This window comes from Polistes fuscatus, unplaced genomic scaffold (assembly GCF_010416935.1).
Source record: "Polistes fuscatus isolate 324 unplaced genomic scaffold, CU_Pfus_HIC Scaffold3, whole genome shotgun sequence".
Taxonomy (NCBI): Eukaryota; Metazoa; Arthropoda; class Insecta; order Hymenoptera; family Vespidae; genus Polistes; species Polistes fuscatus.
In genome coordinates this window covers 12626299-12641435 of record NW_025113107.1, presented here as the reverse complement: position 1 = coordinate 12641435, position 15137 = coordinate 12626299, and the positions used below count along the sequence as shown (strand labels likewise).

At 31.3% G+C, this 15137-nt stretch overlaps 3 protein-coding genes across 4 annotated transcripts; 1 reads left to right on the top strand and 2 right to left on the bottom strand.

Annotated features, from left to right (window-relative positions):
• The first annotated feature begins 1316 nt into the window (after window positions 1-1316).
• LOC122519511 (multiple coagulation factor deficiency protein 2 homolog) lies at window positions 1317-4260 on the top strand. The gene is made up of 5 exons (XM_043639002.1): window positions 1317-1527; window positions 3276-3444; window positions 3547-3633; window positions 3719-3873; window positions 3972-4260. Exons 2-5 carry the CDS (start codon window positions 3293-3295, stop codon window positions 4106-4108), a joined length of 531 nt encoding a protein of 176 aa, XP_043494937.1. The 5' UTR covers window positions 1317-1527; window positions 3276-3292; the 3' UTR covers window positions 4109-4260.
• A 93-nt stretch (window positions 4261-4353) lies between these two features.
• Window positions 4354-7758, bottom strand: LOC122519508 (ribosomal oxygenase 1). The gene is made up of 7 exons (XM_043638999.1): window positions 7671-7758; window positions 7081-7215; window positions 6172-6806; window positions 5780-6057; window positions 4961-5696; window positions 4681-4870; window positions 4354-4580 (listed from the first exon to the last, which is right to left on the bottom strand). The coding sequence occupies exons 3-7, from the start codon at window positions 6804-6806 to the stop codon at window positions 4494-4496; spliced, it is 1926 nt and encodes a 641-aa protein (XP_043494934.1). The 5' UTR covers window positions 7081-7215; window positions 7671-7758; the 3' UTR covers window positions 4354-4493.
• On the bottom strand, window positions 7531-9181 carry LOC122519510 (breast cancer metastasis-suppressor 1-like protein). Of its 2 annotated transcripts, none has more exons than XM_043639001.1 (4): window positions 9012-9181; window positions 8814-8937; window positions 8508-8761; window positions 7531-8391 (listed from the first exon to the last, which is right to left on the bottom strand). In XM_043639001.1, the coding sequence occupies exons 3-4, from the start codon at window positions 8723-8725 to the stop codon at window positions 7917-7919; spliced, it is 693 nt and encodes a 230-aa protein (XP_043494936.1). In that variant the 5' UTR covers window positions 8726-8761; window positions 8814-8937; window positions 9012-9181; the 3' UTR covers window positions 7531-7916. The 2 variants fall into 2 exon arrangements, with proteins under 2 accessions (XP_043494936.1, XP_043494935.1); XM_043639000.1 differs by having other exon boundaries at window positions 8508-8730.
• Window positions 9182-15137: the final 5956 nt, after the last annotated feature.

Genomic DNA, 15137 nt, shown 5'->3' with positions numbered 1-15137 from the left:
CTAGAAAAGAAGAAGAAGAAGAAGAAGAAGAAGAAGAAGAGGAAAGAAAAATAAAAATACAAAAATACAAAATAAAAAAGAAATAAATTTGTTGAATCCGCCTACCATCCGCTACTACTGCTGCTGCTGCTGCTGTTGCTGTTGCTGTTGCTACTGCTGTTGGTACTCGCTAAATTGTACTACGCATCCTCGACTTTTCCAAGAGTAGAACTAATCAAAATTATTGGCATGAGAAATGTCCTTAAGCTTTCTCTCTCTCTCTCTTTCGTTTACTAAGTTCGTTAGAGCCCTCCGGTTACCGTTACACATTCAATTTGAAGTTCATAAAATATTATCGAATCTGGATCAACAGAACCCTTCCTTCTCCCTTAGAGTGATCATACCCATGTCCTAGTGTCACATGTCCTATGGTTACCCAAAGAACAACCCACCAAACAGAAATGAAATTCTTCTTATCTCGGGGCGATTGACTTTTCAAGGTAATTCCCTTTTCCTTTCTTGTATCGTACAAAATTAACATGTCAAAGCGATACCTTTGGTACAGGTGCATCACCTCTACACAATCTAACCATCTATCTATCTATCCATAGCACAAGGATTTGGTCTACCTCTGAGCCTTGTTATTCTCTTGTTCGAATAACCGAAGAGGAATTAAGTAATATAACCATGAGTTTCTACTAAAGCTTCAAATTCCTTGTTCTTCGAACCATTAACAATGAAAATGTGTAAAGAAGTAATCACGATTATTGTTTAGCGAAAATGATCAGTCCTATTTATTAACAATGATCTAAAGTTTTTTAAGTACTTTCGCTTTTTTTTTTTATTTCTCTTTCTCTCTCTCTTTTGGTTATTTATATATACATCTATCCAAGCTAATATTCAGTCCTACTACTTTGGAGCCTTGTTATTATCTTGTTGGAATAATTGCGATGATAAAAATCTAAAGCATCAAAATTGAACACTCACAACGAAGCATCGATGATGATCATTCTCTTATGCAATAACAATCAATATTATTCTTGTTAATAATTATTCATAATATATCTTGAAATCGTATTACTTTCCTACGTAAATCGTTATTACAAAACGATTAAATTATAAAACGCAAATTATCGTTTGATTTTTAACTTTAAAACGTATTTATCATCTCCAACGATATCGCCAAGTTGTCGATTAAAAGGTAAAAAAGAAAAAAAAAGGAAAAAAAAGAACTATCTTCGACGTGATCATCCCCCCAAGTTGTTCGCGAGTTGTGTTTTAGGCTATGGAAAGTCAAAGAGTGACGCGCGTTAGTTCGGAGCAACTCGTTTAGGGCGCAAACTCCATGGAAAAACGTCGATAAGTGTCACGCGCTCTTCGTACGTTATCAAAGAAGAGTGTTTTCTTGGGAAAATCTGGACGATCATCGTCAACGAGAGGAGACAGACAGAGAGGAAGATCGAAGGAAGTGGATCGAATTTATCGTTAACGGGATCGCACACCTAAGCGATCTAAATAGATATTATTTTAACAACGTATCATCTAAAGGTAAATTTTAAACATAGTCTTTCCTTCGATATTTCTCGCAAAACAGAGTTTTTTGGTATAGGTTGACCGACTTCTAGTCGTGTATGTGTATGTATATATCACGACGATTTTCCTGCGTTTGCGTGGTGGTGATTCTGACGATGTTGTGAAGGATCCTTTATTTTTGTAGATTATATCAAGCTAACGAGAAAGAGTAAAAGAGTAAGAGAGAGAGAGAGAGAGAAAGAGAGATAGATAGAAACACAAGAAAAGGGTAGGCACCCTTCTTCTTCTCTTCCATATGGGTTAAGATCGAGTTCACAGAAAGCGCCGATAGTCACGGTTTTCGAGCGTTACAAATAGCGGCTCGTTTAAAAATGAATTTGTATAGATAAGTGATCTTCTCGAGTTACCAAAAAAACTTCAATGTACTATCACCCCCTACCATGTAGAATGAATAATTCAATTCAAACACGGGGGTTTTTAGTTTTTCAAGTTATCATCTACTCTTATTAATATCAACTTGTTGATGTTACGAATGAGATAAGTGAAAAATACTCTTGTAGAATACATAACACATATTTTCTCTCTCTCTCGTACTTTATTAGCTTTGGATCAATCCGACTTAGAGACAGACGAATAGTTTGTAATGTTGCTTGTGCAGTAGGAAGGAAGATTTGTAGCTCACACAGTAGTACAGGTCCCCCTGTAAGGCGACACAGGTACATATGGGCCGCCTCGATGAATGGACCAAATGATATAAATTATTTATAGATTTCGACACCCGTACCCTTAGATACGAAGCTGAAACGGCTCCAACTCCGGAGGAGGGTTGTTCGGAGTAGAGTAAAGTAAGAACGTGTTTCGTTCGAAACTCCAAGGGGGAGTGAACAACCACCGGGGGTCCACTTGCATCGAAAACCCCTTGGGGCACCCCCTCAACATATGTACTCTCGCTCGACCACCGACTCGGCTCTCTCTATAAAATTGATTCCTAAATACCCTAGATTCGTGCCTGCTCGTGTGTCTCTCTTAACACCTACGCCCATTGGCTTTACGCTCTATTGGAGAAGGCGAAGTACATGAAATTTGAGAAACTGATGAATTCGAGATGTGTTCAAAATGTTCCTCTTATTTTACATTTTTTAAATCGTATTTTTAATATTGCTGATATATTGTTGATAATAATATTTAGAAAATGATATTCTTTTCTCGTCCGATCTTTCTTCTTCATTTTTCTTCATTTTTCTTTGTCAACGTTAAAAAAAAAAGTGTTTTAATTTAAAAAAAAAATGTTTTCTCAAGTTTACTTGTAACTTATGAGAAGAGGACGCGACTAGTGTTGTTCAGTACAAGTACCGAACAGTATATTCCCTGGGGTTAAAACTAAATCAATGGGCTTGTGGGTAATCGCATAATAATTATCGGGACCCCCCCTACCGTCCATCTGTCGTTGGCCAAGGGGGTATTCGACCCCTCCAAGAGCCAATAGGTGATTCTAGGGCAACATGCCCGATGAACGTGACCCAGCAGGTCCTATTGTCGCTTAGACGTAGTCGGAATGTCGTCGTTCAATTTCTGATTCCACCCTTCCTTCGTTCTTATGAACTTTTGTTGATCAATGAACATTAGAAAAGGAACGATGATCGAAACTGATCTCACCTATCCAAACTATTGATGTAATTAAAGCGATGCTTTTTATTTTTTGAACGAATATCGACATTTTTTTCCTCAAATGATCGTTGACTTATTTTACTTTTTTGTTGTAGTCCTTTCAGATTGACAAATGGTGTTAGCATTTTTCCTCGGCTTATGTATCGCTTCTGCGGTTGGATTACGTGGTCCACATCATCCAAGAAGTTCCGTTTCCCATCATCATTACTCGCCTCAGAAAGGTGTTAAGTTAACGCAGGATACTGAATTGCTTCACGATGCCACGTTGGTTTTTCATCTCTTATTCTATTTTTAAAAAATAATATTTGGATAGTTTTCTTGAAACCATTCACGTAATACGCATACTTACAAATTTTATTATTTTAGTCACTTGAAAGAAGACATGGGACCGATAGCGTCCCAGCTTGATTTTTCAAAACTGAGTGAACAGGAGGTCGAATTCCTTTACTTCAAGTATGATTGTTCGAATTATTTCGAATTAATTAAATCAGTCACAGACAAATTGTAGGAGAACTTGATTAGTATCTCTTCATTGTAGAGCACATGATATCGATAATAATACTAAATTAGATGGCCTTGAAATTCTATATGCCATACAACATACTTTTCACGAACATAATATGGTCGACGAAGGTAGAAGTATGGATGAGGATGAGCCACAAATACAAGAGGACGAATTGCCACGTCTCGTAGGTAAGAATAGCAAAGGACGATGAAAACTTATATGACAATTTTTGCACTTAATTGTTCTTGTAACTCTATAAAAAAAATATATATATTTTTTATATAAGGTCTTATAGACAGAGTATTGGAAGAAGATGATTCGAATAATGATGGTTATTTAGGATACGATGAGTATGTCTTGGGAAGACGAAAGGATCATATTACCCAAGCAAAAAGGATTGCTAGAAATAATATTAAAAATTAAAAGAGAGTCAACTTATATACACACACATATAATATATATATATATATACAGTATTATTAATTGTCAATATTTTTTAAAGCTAACGATTCACGTTTATCTCTTTATACCTGTTGTAAGATTAAATATAATTTTCAATATGGTCAGAAGAAAAATTAAAATTAATAATATTTAACAAAAACTATTATACATTTACAATAATGCTACTTTCAGTAAATAGATAATATTATAATCAATAATTTTTTTTATGTAACAATATATAGAAAAGTTCGATCAGTCTTTATGATAAAAATCCGAGATAACACATGGAATTGGTGTCTAACAATAAAATAAACATCATTTTAAATATGTATGTATATATAAAAAAAAATTGATATTCTAAAAAAGCTTAATTATCATTTCGCATAATATTCGGAACTAGGGGTGATTCTGTCATTATAATACCTTTTTCCCAAAGATCCTTTGCCAATTGATACTGTGTGTTTATAACAAAAAAAATATTATTACGAATTATTATATATTTAATATAATTTATTAAAGAAAAAAAAAAGAAAAGAAAGAAAAGAAAAACTTACTTGATTATCTTCATCCTCAATAGGTAGGTCTGCAAGTTTAATAAATTCGGGATATTTAAGGATAAGTTCTTTTATACCTGGTATAAATAGTTCATCGATTTCTAAATACTGTAGCTCGTTTCCGTGATACTCTTTGAAATTATCGCAAGAATAATATATCTTAAATAGACCATCTTTCTCTGGTACTAATCTAATTGTATAAAATAATAGAGAGAGTTATCTTCAAGTGTAATAGAATATTATTATTTGATATTAAAGATTAATTGGAAAGATAATTTACCTTATACAATGAGATCTTATTAATCGTATCTTCGTAGAAGGCTCTAAGTTTGCATGATTTTCTACAACTCCTTCTGCGATCATTCTTTCTCCATCCAAGATCGAAGTACAAATCTTTTCATTTTTTAGAAGGAATGGTGGCAAGAAATCATGTATTTGTTTTTGGAACATTTCATCGACTGCTTTGTCGATATCAAGATAATTTTTAATTTTATCCATTAAAAAATTTACAGAATGTTTAAGGGATGTTCGAAAATCATCAGGTGTATTATCAGAATGTGCAAAACCAAAGTGTCTCCAATAATGCAGAGGTAATCCTTCACGAAACATAGGAAAACTCTCAATTGCTTTTTCAAGTGCGTTTGGAATCAATTTCTCAAAGAGATCACACCAAGCATTTTTTTGAAAAACACTCAAAGTAAGATGCAAGCTGTGACAATCCATATTAGTCATTCCTTGATGAATTGTTCCACGTGGAAGATACAACATATCTCCAGCTTCTAATACCTTATCAAAAATAGGATCACCTAAATCTGAATCTTTCAAATCTTTTGATGAATATCTTGGCAAATAATCTTTTTGATCCGTTACATTATATAATCTCCATCTTTTCTTTCCTTCAATTTGCAATATGAATGCTTCTATGTCATCATAATGCGGTGCAAATCCTTGACTACCAGGTGGTGTCAAGTAACTATTTGAACCAACAAAACATCCAAAAAGTTCTTGAAGAGTTGCTATATATTAAATTAATATTCATTCATTTTAACAGAATAGCATTTATATAATAACAGAATTAATAAAGTCTTAGTTGTTTTACCATTTAATAAATGAATCCTAGGCAAATAAGTTTGTGGATTCAACATTCTCACTGAACATCCGTTCCTATAATAATCCCAAACAGTGGTAGGTAAAGCTCGACCTTCAGGATTATGATTTTCTCTTACACCCTTATCGTATGAAGTAATATCAATATTCTTTGAAAATAATATATTATTATCTCTTAATATTTTGTCAAGTATCGGAGTTGACATAAGAACTTTGTAGTAATCGGCATTAGTCCGTTTTACAAATGCAGGCTTTTTTTCCCAAAAATCACTAAAATAAATACATTTTTAAATATGTTTTTTATATATATATATATATATAGACACACATTTAAATATTACGCTTAAATATTATTACCAATTTATCTGTTTCTGTAATACATACTTAAAAAATTTTTCAAAAGGTAGAGGATATATCATCCATTCAAATAACATATAACTTTGAAATACGGGATCTTGCATAAATATATTATTAATTTTAACATTACATATAATTTGATTTTCTGTCGTATTTGATTTATCATTATTCTGTTTCTTTGATTTTTTATTGACTTTTTTCTTTGACTCATTATTATCTTCATTAAGTAGGTTTAATATCGGAGTATCATTCTTTATTGCAGTAGTGGTAGAAGGTTCTGCGTTATTGAAAAAGGCATGGCTATTAAATAATAGCTGGTTTATTTCTGCATTGTCCATTAGATTAAGCACCGATACTTCCATATTGTTGTTCTTTAACTCATAGGTAGTAAAAGTATCATCATCAGTTCTGGACTCATAGATAGTAGAAGTATCATCATCAGTTCTGGACGATGGGAGATCTTTAGGATCCTTCTGTTTTTTATTAATTGATTTAGACTTTGATATCTTTTTCTTTGTTATATTGCCCGTTCTTTTTATTTTTTTATTTCCCATATTTGAGCGTTTCTTTTGAAATTTCTGTAACTGTAATGAAGTCGCTGAATGTTTACGTTTCTTTGTATATACTGCAAATGCAGAGATTTGTTCACTCTTTGAGAACATCTACAACAATTAAAAATCTATAAATATCGATTATTTCATTATTCTTAAGTTTAATTATACTTAAATATTTCTAATATTTCTTATGATAACGGCCATTTCCGTGAATAAGTTATAAAGGATATAAAAAATCATAACCTCTAATAAATTTATACATCGATTCAGATATTATATAAGCCAGGGATTTTGCTGCTCAAAAAATTAAATACTAAAAATAAGAGTTATTTACACACATATATATTTTATATATATATATATGCATATATATTTTATTTACCTTTTTAATTGTATGTAATTTTTGCACCGAACAAATTAAATTCGAACTTTAACCACGTTGTTGACCTTTTGTATAACGGTTAGTTTTGATCTTGAAGCAACTTTGTTTTAAATGAAATTTAGCGTCATCTAGTAACTGAATAAAGAATTAAATCTAGATTCGGGTACTATTTTACAAAGTTAATCGGTGTTTTATAAAGTATTAGAATACAATATAAGCGAATTTAATATTTATTAAAATATTTATACGCAATATAATAAAAATTGTCTTAAATATCATTAAAAATAACAAATGTAATTATCATGATTTCAAAGGAAAAAAAAGTAAAAAGTTATAATATTCAATTTCTCATAATTATGTGTATGTATGAAGTTAAATTTATTTAATCTATGAGAACGTAATTTATTTACACATTATTTATGATGTTGTTATTTTATACTTTAACTGTTATTGTTAGAATAAATTAGTTTAAATATCTTTATTATATCACAATATAAAATTTAGATGTACAATTAGTAAGATCTTCTGAATTTTTTTATTTTTAAGTATAGCATCAGTATACTTTAGAGATATTGTTCTATTAGACTTACACTTTAACCACCCATTGCGCTTAACAGTTCCTCAAGATGCAAAGGAGGCTTTAATTTTTGTTTAGTTCATTGCACTTAAAGGCACAGTATCATAGATAAGGAAACTTAAAAAGATGATTGCATCAGAAATAACTGTTGCCACAGTCAATTTTAAAAGAGAAAATAATTTGTTAATTTTGCAGCGTAACACTACACGTTCATTAATGTACATCCACATAGAGACAAGTTGATTTACATATTTATGTTTTAAATTATCTCTGTTTTTCTACTAGTTAAACTCTTTTTTATTACGGCCCAATCTTCTAAAATATCAGAATCATTAAGCATATAAACGATATATGGTCCTGCTACGGAAACTGCTTTTCTTCTCTCCGTATGGTTCCTACGTCTTCTACCACTTGAATTTAACCATAAATCTGCATGAATGTCAACATTATTTCTATCCTCTTCTAATCTACGTATTTTCTCCTGAAGATCATTATGTATATAATCCCAAATCAATTCTTTTTCACTTTCAAAATTTTGTAAAGCAGCCTGTTCCTCTGCTAAAAATTTATTTTGTATATTTTGCAATCTGTATTGTTTCAATATCCCAGCTACTTCTGTTTTGGTTTTCATATTTTCTTTTAAACGTTCTAGGGGTATTAAATATTCTTCCGATTTACCAACTCGTACTTCCCCAAGTTTGGTATCAACTTGTGTTATTCTTTCACGATACAATCTATAGGAACGAAATATATCATAATTAATATTAATTGTAAATATGAAACAATTACTAAATGTTGCCGCTGCAATTACACTGCATTTACTTTGGCTTCGTTATAACATTATGCTTACTGTTCCTTGAGTAATGAAAATTGTCTTTCTAAATCAACTAAATTCTCCATACACTCATTACGTCTTCTTTCGCACTCATCTTCATCCATCTCCGAGGAATCATCGCTGTCACTGTGTTCTGCACTACTATCACACGACGCAGAACTTTGGTTGCTATCATTGCTATCGTGAGACATTTCTTCTCCTTCTGGCTCTGATTCATCTTTGACACTAGGCATCGGAACTACACATTTCCATTTTAAAATAATGATAACCTACAATATTTATCAACTAATTTAAACTCTCAAGAGTGTTAAGACAAATTACCTTTCATCAGCTTTTGATTACCCAGGACGTATCGTAAAAGTGAACAATTTTAAATATAAACTAACTTTAAATAAAAATAATTCACAAATTTGATATTAACTTCTTAATTTGTATTGCACGTAACCTAAAAAATAATAACACTTCAAATATAATTCACTAAAAGTCTTCAAGATTATATAATATTTGTATCGTTGTTACCTAAGAAAATGAGAACAACAATAATTAATCGTGAGAATATTGATTTTAATTCTAAAAATTCCAAATAGCTATTTGTTTATACCAAGTGTAACAATCGACAATTACTTTTTAGAAGAGCAAAGCAGCCGCTTCATGCCCATACTATGAATAACGTATTGCCTACATTTAGATCTGCATTACCGATAGGTTATTACCACACAAAGAATACAGAAGATATAAAGATCAATATTTCCCTTTTTTATCTACCCAGATTTATCTTAGTTACTACAATGGGACCACCAGTGGGCGATAGTAGGTACTTAATGCGAGAATACTATATTCTTTGATAGTATATATAGTACAGTTATATATTATATAATAGAATATTATATAATTATATTTAATTTTTAGTGTATAAACATGTGTGTGCCTTCAGAAATGCATTTATACAAATATTTAAAGATGAAGCAATTTAAGACACTCAAATAAAAAAAAATTCAGAGGGTTCGATGATAAATCCAACGATGATCACCTGTAACAAGAAGAAAACTATATTAATCATACAATAAAGTGATAGAATAGCTTAACAGATAAGTAGTCCAATTTACAGATGCACTTTTCATTTGAATTCCCTATTTAATTTTATCAAATCTCTATTCACCGTTCGTAAAATAAAATTAAATTGAAACGTGTGATTTTACATTATAAAATATAATTAATTAAGAAACAGGAAAAGTACAAATATTATAATAAGTTATTAATAAAAAATATTATCCTATTAATTATTATAAAATACTTTTAAACTACTTTATATAAAAAAGAAAAACTACAAATTTAATAAAATACAATAACAGTAAAAAGTCTTAAAGACGAAACAAGAAAAAAGAAATGACTGTAATATTTACTGAACGTTATTCAAACTTCTAAATTTAATAATACGAGAATTTTAATATTTTTGACTCTAACTAACTAAAAACTTATGCACCTTTTGGACAATTTAGACACAGATTTAACGTGCCAAGGAGATGGAATGGTCCATCATCTCCAATTACAACTACAAATTAATGACGAGCAAGCAAGTAACATAATAAAATAAAAAATACGACTAGAGAACTATTCTCAGAAAGTTCGAACTTGCTGTTGAATCTTTGAAAATAGCTCAATAGTCTATGTAGTTGCCCTCTTCAGCCACATTTAAGTGGGGGCCTCTTCGGCATTAGCCTCTTCGGCATTTAGCCTCTTCTTTCTTCATACCTGAAAACTGCATTGGACATTTCCTACGTGCATGTAAGATAAAATCTTTCATACTACTTTTGCAAATTAGCTCGTATTCTTTGATGATTTTAATTCCCAATTATTAAAAAATTAATTTATATTCTTTGCTCATTATATTAAAGCTCGTGAACCATCAATGAACTTAGAGTTCATTGACATATACACGAGCACAATTAAAGGAATGTCCAAGCAGATAATAATCGATGACCTAATAACACGTCGCACTTTTATTGTTAAAAAATAAAATAGAATTGAAATAAATAATGCAATAAATGTTATGCATTTTCTTGCTATATTTTCATTTCATTCATTCGTTATGTTGAACTATATCAAATATTACTAGTTGAGAAAATCGCGATAGTACGAAGTGCTAGTTATAATACTTAAAACTAAGTATCAAGTTAATCAAAGTATTTGCGAATTTGTTCGAGTCTATCTCGTTCAAGATAGAATCGAAATAGAAAGGAATCTTTCAAATCGTTGCAAATCCCTTTGAATCTCATGATACATAATAAAGACTACAGAAGAGTCACAAAATAAGTTTACAAAGCAAGCATAATAGAATGACAAAAAAAATATTTTGCAACAATTCTGTATAAACCAGTAGGCGACATTTCCACTCCGGAGTGGAAGCAAACCTCGTGCCTTTCCTGGATCCTACCTACTCAAAATTAAAATGTTCAGATTCGCTCAGAGAAGTATGCTACTTGCCCGCCAAATACCCGTATTTAACAACAATCAAGTTACAAAACAAACATGCATACCCACCCACTCACTCCACGATTCTCACACATACCACCAGGGTGCAAAAGCCTAAACTAGAGAGCATGCCCCGGGGCACCTCCGACACCCTAGTTCAAACGCGTGTTTTCTAAAATTATGGGAGTACGTACCAATGCTGTAATCGACTGCCAAGGCTAATGATTATTTCATAAAAGACTAAGACAAAAATACTGGTACATACTAGTATATGCATACTAGTAATGTACAAGTATATCAAAGTTTCCACAAATAAATGCGGTAACTCTACTATTCAAAACGATTTTATATATTACCAAAAAGAAATGAGAAAAATTTAATATAAATAGAAAAATACAACCATGTGTATTTTTCATATCACACCTAACTCTAGGTTTGCTATACTAAGTAGTATTCTAAGTGATAAATAATGCATTAATTAAAAAGTATCGCGAAACGATGTACAAAACACTCTACCTAATACGCACACACAGGTGTAAAGTACATCGTGCAATCACTAGCACAATGACAGCCGCCAATAGGGGGAGAAAAACTTAAAACTAAACCTATACTAACCGTTTCTCACCCATACGAGTAGCACCTGGGCACACGCATAGATGAGAACGCAGAAAGTATAGGGGGGAGAAACGGGAGATTAGTACATTAGAAGCTGAAAATCCTGATCTAAAAAATATGATTAAAAACACATATATACATAAAATATAAATACATTTTTATAAAAATTCATCTAAGCGGCTAAGGACTCTACAATTTATTTAATAAATAATAACTTTGAATATCTTTTAATATCTTGTATTATATTTCAAAACCTCGGACGACTCCTTTCATTAAGTTGGCTGTTCTAATAAAAGAACTGGGCTTTGAGCCACCACTTAATTGCTAGAATCTATCCGTCGCGAATGAGTTTGTCTTCTTGCTCATTTATTTATAATATCGAAGTATCGATATATTAAAATTAATCACGATTAGATAAACTAAGTACGAAGCAATGCATGTAAGACATTTATTACATGCTTTTCTGGACGAAAACGAGTAAATAAATGCTCGATTTCATCACTACTAACCACGAACAAAACACGTAATTAAAAAGAAAGTGCATTAATCAATTGCATTATTAATTAAATGAATTTAACCGGTGAGACAAGAAAACCTATCCTGAACTAATATAAAATATACAATTCAATATACAATACAATATACAATTTTCATGAGTAACTTCTAGAAAGGAATTACTCATGTGCTCGTCACTAATTTATTGGAATAATTACAACCAGTAACTCGTGCCGATCAGGACCTTTCATCCTCGACATGATTGAGCACCGGAGGGACTTTAAACTTTTTGACTCACTGCGTAAGAAGTTCTACGATGGCTCCAAAACACTCCTACTTCGCAGCAAGTATTGTAGTCTGACGATCGAAGAATGCCTCGATTTGGTATTGAAGAAAATCCATCCAAGATCCATCCAAGATCCATCGAAGATCCATCGAAGAATTCATTCCACATCTTTGCAAAGTAAGGAAATCCATCGTCTTATCTGTAACATAAAATAAAACATAACGATAAATTATCTGCAATATAATCCAAAATCATATTAAAATAAAATCGAATAAAATGTAAATAAAAATAGATACTTACAATGCATTCCAATGGGATGAAATTCAATTGCACCATGGCGATGCACCTCGCGTGAATCTAAAAACGCGGTATAAACGAAAATAAGAAACTATAGATGAGTTTCTTATCGCGAAACCGAAATTTTATTATACGGCGAACAACACTGATTCTTATTCTCGTTTGATTTTAATTTGTTTTACGCCCGATCACTGATTCTACACAACTAATTCAAAGACTGCTTTGCACACAGTCAATGCAAGTAGAAAAATCTTCATTGATGCACTGGCTCTAATACGCGAACAGTCTGTGCGACTGTTTAAAGATAAAAATACAACTTTACTCGAACAAACTCTAATGCAATTACTGCTTTGGTCGCAGTTAATTTAATATGAAAAATTTCTAATACAATCGCGTAACACGAACGAGTTGAAATGAGCGAACGAACGTGCTTCTAATTCGTGATTTTAATTATATTCAATCGATACAACACTCCCGTATATTGCTTCGCGCACGATTGCAATCTGAAACAGAAATAAAAAACAATACTATTAATATCATTACTATTACTGAAAACAATTAAAATGTTTGTTGAATTATTAAATACAAAAATATACTCACTTTGTATATACATCGATGAATGCACGATGGGTCTCCTACCCTTAGGATGACGATGAACACATGTTAAAACCGAATGAAAGAAACTTGCGAGTTTCTTAACCGAGCAAACGAAACTTTAACATGCGACGATCAACACTGATTCTACTCTTTCCGACTTTTTTATATTTTATTTTATCGATGCAACACACGAGTATTTCATTGCCTACGCGCTCGATTGCAATGATGTTCTGAAACATAAAAAGAAAAAGAACAATTAATATCATCGTTATAATAAAAATCCATTAAAGTTATCATAGAAGTGTTTGATAGAAAAATATACTTACTTTTAGTCTTCATTGATGACTGCAGGATGGGTATCCTACCCTTAGGATGACGATGAATAAAATAAAATTAAATAAAACTCTGAAAAGCTGAAACATACTAAAAATTATATTACAATATTTCCTGCGAATCATTCCTGAAGGCATAGCACACTTTAAAAAATATTCTATCATAAAGAATCAATATAAATTCAAGCAATATTAATTGCCTTAATCTCACTACTTGTATAATATTACATACAAAGTATGTAATGTTATTTAAAATATTTATTGAAAATTTTTTAAGTTATAATATATAACTCAATAAAGAGTAATCTAAAAAATAAAACGTTTTTATACTATTTTATCTAATGAAAAACTTATTAAAGTATTTAATGTTAGAATGTAGAAGTATTAAACGTTAGACAACGTTAGAAATAAAATCAATAAATAGTTTAATACGTCACGTTCGTTAGATCTTTACTCGTTGAAGGACGGAAGGGGAATGGAGATCTCTCTGCGTATATCTCCTAGAAGTGTCGAATGCTCGGTGCTCGGCTGTTTACGTTTCGTATTCGGCGGTTATTCTTCTGTTTTCAGCTCGAGAAATTCCTGGAAATGTACACACACATTCATAATTGCCTGTAGGACGAATGTATTGTTTTCTTTCTCTCTCTCTCTCTCACTTTCGTTCTCACTCTTTGTATATATTTCTATATGGGTTAAAAAAAGAATAACGCTTACCTCGATGAATATGAAGATAAAAAAGAGTAAACACAATTGTTAGACTGAGTATATGTATTCATGCTGGGCTCTGTTAATGCTCTGTAACCTAAAAAAAAAAAAAAAATTACATTAGTATAATATAAAGAAAATCAAATATATGAGTGTGTGTGTACGAGCGGTTAACCTATACTTATGTATATGCCTGTATGTGTGTGTATGTGACAGGAATCGAATTTAATACGAAATACGATCTTTGAATACATAATTATAAAAAATAATTAATTAGAGCATCATTAGAGATGGTAGTAAGTATCGATACCATGAAAAAAGCTGGAAATTAGAAGAGATATTGTTAAGTAACATTGGTGAGATTTGGTGGAACGTCGAGATATATCGATGTTACATTGTCACAGATATCCTTCGAACTTTTCAATATTTCGTTTTGAAAACACTCACGTATACAAATCTTGTGTGTAGCTATCGTTTGATATATAATAGAAAGGTGTAAAATACTTTTCAATTACCTGAATTAAACGAGATAACTCAGTATGCTGTAACATATACACTTGACAGGATTCCAATATGGTGGCAGTGACGTATTACGAAAGGGGTCCACCCGCAAGGAAACGTAGTTACATCTGATGGTATCATGGCTGCTTGATATTTTTGAATTTTTTCCATCTATTATAGAAAAATATCGAATAGTCAAAAATAGTATATAGGAACATAAAAATTATCGAAATATATACTTTATTAATCAAAACAATCAAAATTGAACATTATAGGTCGATATCTATAGAAATGATGCCGTAAAACAAGATATATACATAATTGCCTAGAAAAATGCATACCAAT

Excerpts from the sequence above, each read along its gene's own strand:
- LOC122519511 (XM_043639002.1), top strand. The coding sequence starts at position 3,293 with ATGGTGTTAGCATTTTTCCTCGGCTTATGTATCGCTTCTGCGGTTGGA. Across the intron at positions 3,445-3,546 it reads GAATTGCTTCACGATGCCAC|TCACTTGAAAGAAGACATGG; the intron begins GTTGGTTTTTCA and ends TTATTATTTTAG. Across the intron at positions 3,874-3,971 it reads CGAATTGCCACGTCTCGTAG|GTCTTATAGACAGAGTATTG; the intron begins GTAAGAATAGCA and ends TTTTTATATAAG.
- LOC122519508 (XM_043638999.1), bottom strand. The coding sequence starts at position 6,806 with ATGTTCTCAAAGAGTGAACAAATCTCTGCATTTGCAGTATATACAAAG. Across the intron at positions 5,697-5,779 it reads TAGGATTCATTTATTAAATG|CAACTCTTCAAGAACTTTTT; the intron begins GTAAAACAACTA and ends TTTAATATATAG. Across the intron at positions 4,581-4,680 it reads TTGAGGATGAAGATAATCAA|TATCAATTGGCAAAGGATCT; the intron begins GTAAGTTTTTCT and ends ATAAACACACAG.
- LOC122519510 (XM_043639000.1), bottom strand. Across the intron at positions 8,392-8,507 it reads TTTTCATTACTCAAGGAACA|ATTGTATCGTGAAAGAATAA; the intron begins GTAAGCATAATG and ends TCGTTCCTATAG.